The 1,492-nt window shown below is 45.7% G+C and overlaps 1 protein-coding gene across 1 annotated transcript; it reads left to right on the top strand.

Moving 5' to 3' along the window:
- The first annotated feature begins 396 nt into the window (after positions 1-396).
- LOC145240269 (uncharacterized) lies at positions 397-1,002 on the top strand. The gene has a single exon (XM_080103851.1). The coding sequence runs from the start codon at positions 397-399 to the stop codon at positions 1,000-1,002; it is 606 nt and encodes a 201-aa protein (XP_079959977.1).
- Positions 1,003-1,492: the final 490 nt, after the last annotated feature.

Below are 1,492 nucleotides of genomic sequence, written 5' to 3'. Positions count from 1 at the left end.
ATACGCGAATGGACCAGGTGTTGCATACCTTGCCAAAAGTCTAAAATTCATAAGCACATTAAAAGCCCACTTTCGACCTTCTCAACCCCTGAAGCTCGCTTTCAGCACGTCCATATAGACTTAGTGGGCCCACTTCCACTCTCCAGAGACTGTACACATCTGCTGACTTGCATTGACAGGTTTTCGAGATGGCCTGAAGCCATACCCATTAAAGATATTTCTGGCGAAACTGTGGTCAAAGCCCTTATCACACACTGGATAGCTCGTTACGGCGTGCCTAACACCATTACAACCAACAGAGGTAGACAATTCGACTCTTACCTCTTTTCGGAACTGTCTCACCTACTCGGATGTAAACACATACGCACTACTTCATACCATCCGGCAGCAAACGGCATGATTGAGCGCTTTCACAGGCAATTGAAAGCATACTCCGACCCTAACAGATCGATGGAATACCTTCCCTTCGTTCTCCTAGGTATTAGGTCCACCATCAAAACGGACATTGGTCTAACCCCAGCTGAAATGGTCTACGGAGCCTCACTGACCTTGTCTGGGCAGATGGTCACACCTACCACCCCCGAACGCATGCCAAACCCGGCGAATTACACCTCCTGTGTAAAGGATTATATGGCAATACCTTTCAACATCGCGCCAAGAGCACAAGATGTACACACGCATGTTCCCAAGGACATGAACTCATGGACCCACGTGTTCGTCCAGAACAGTGGCGTGACTACCCGCCTTCAATCGCCGTATTCTGGCCCTTACAAAGTACTCAAGAGATACCCGAAATTCTTCATAATCGAGATTAACGGCAGACGTGACTCGGTCAGTGTCGATCGCTTAAAGAAAGCGATTTTTGACGATGATGTCACACACATGCAGAAACCAAAGACTACGGTCCGTTTCGACGACCCCGACTCATCGAGCACGACCATTTCTACCAGGTCGGGTAGATGCATTCAGCGCCCACACCGATTTGCTGTTTACACTCAGTGACATTCTGTTCTCCTTATCGACATACTGTCTAGTAGGGGGGTAATGTAGCGTCTACCCCGGAACTAAAATTTGACAGAGACTTTTGAATTGTCACCGTTTCCGGAGAGCTCTAAAAAAGAGGACAAAAAAAAAAACCGTGGCGCCAAATTCGAGTGCCCTCTCTTCCTCTTTCGCTCGCTGACCCTTGAGGAGTTAACACGTGCTACTGCTGTGTCTGTCACATGTGCGTGACACGCGCTATGCCAGTTCTCATAATGAAACCAAAAAAAACATTCTTCTTACCTTTCCACGCTACTTTTCACTTGAACGGCTATCCCAAAGAAAAATATTTATCTTTTCTTTTCGACCTTACGCCAAAAAAAAGAACATTTACCCAGTCAGTAAAGTATTCTTTCTTTTCTATGGACACAAAAGAATCCACATGAGTGTGATACACAAAAGGGTAAATAAAATTCCACTTCTTTTAATAAGCCAAGTCTGACTATTTATT

The sequence above is a fragment of the Euprymna scolopes genome, chromosome 19 (genome assembly GCF_053919585.1).
Source record: "Euprymna scolopes isolate OS-2025 chromosome 19, ASM5391958v1, whole genome shotgun sequence".
In the NCBI taxonomy this organism is placed as follows: domain Eukaryota; kingdom Metazoa; phylum Mollusca; class Cephalopoda; order Sepiida; family Sepiolidae; genus Euprymna; species Euprymna scolopes.
The sequence above is the reverse complement of the archived record's forward strand: the minus strand, read 5'-3'. Positions and strand labels throughout refer to the sequence as shown.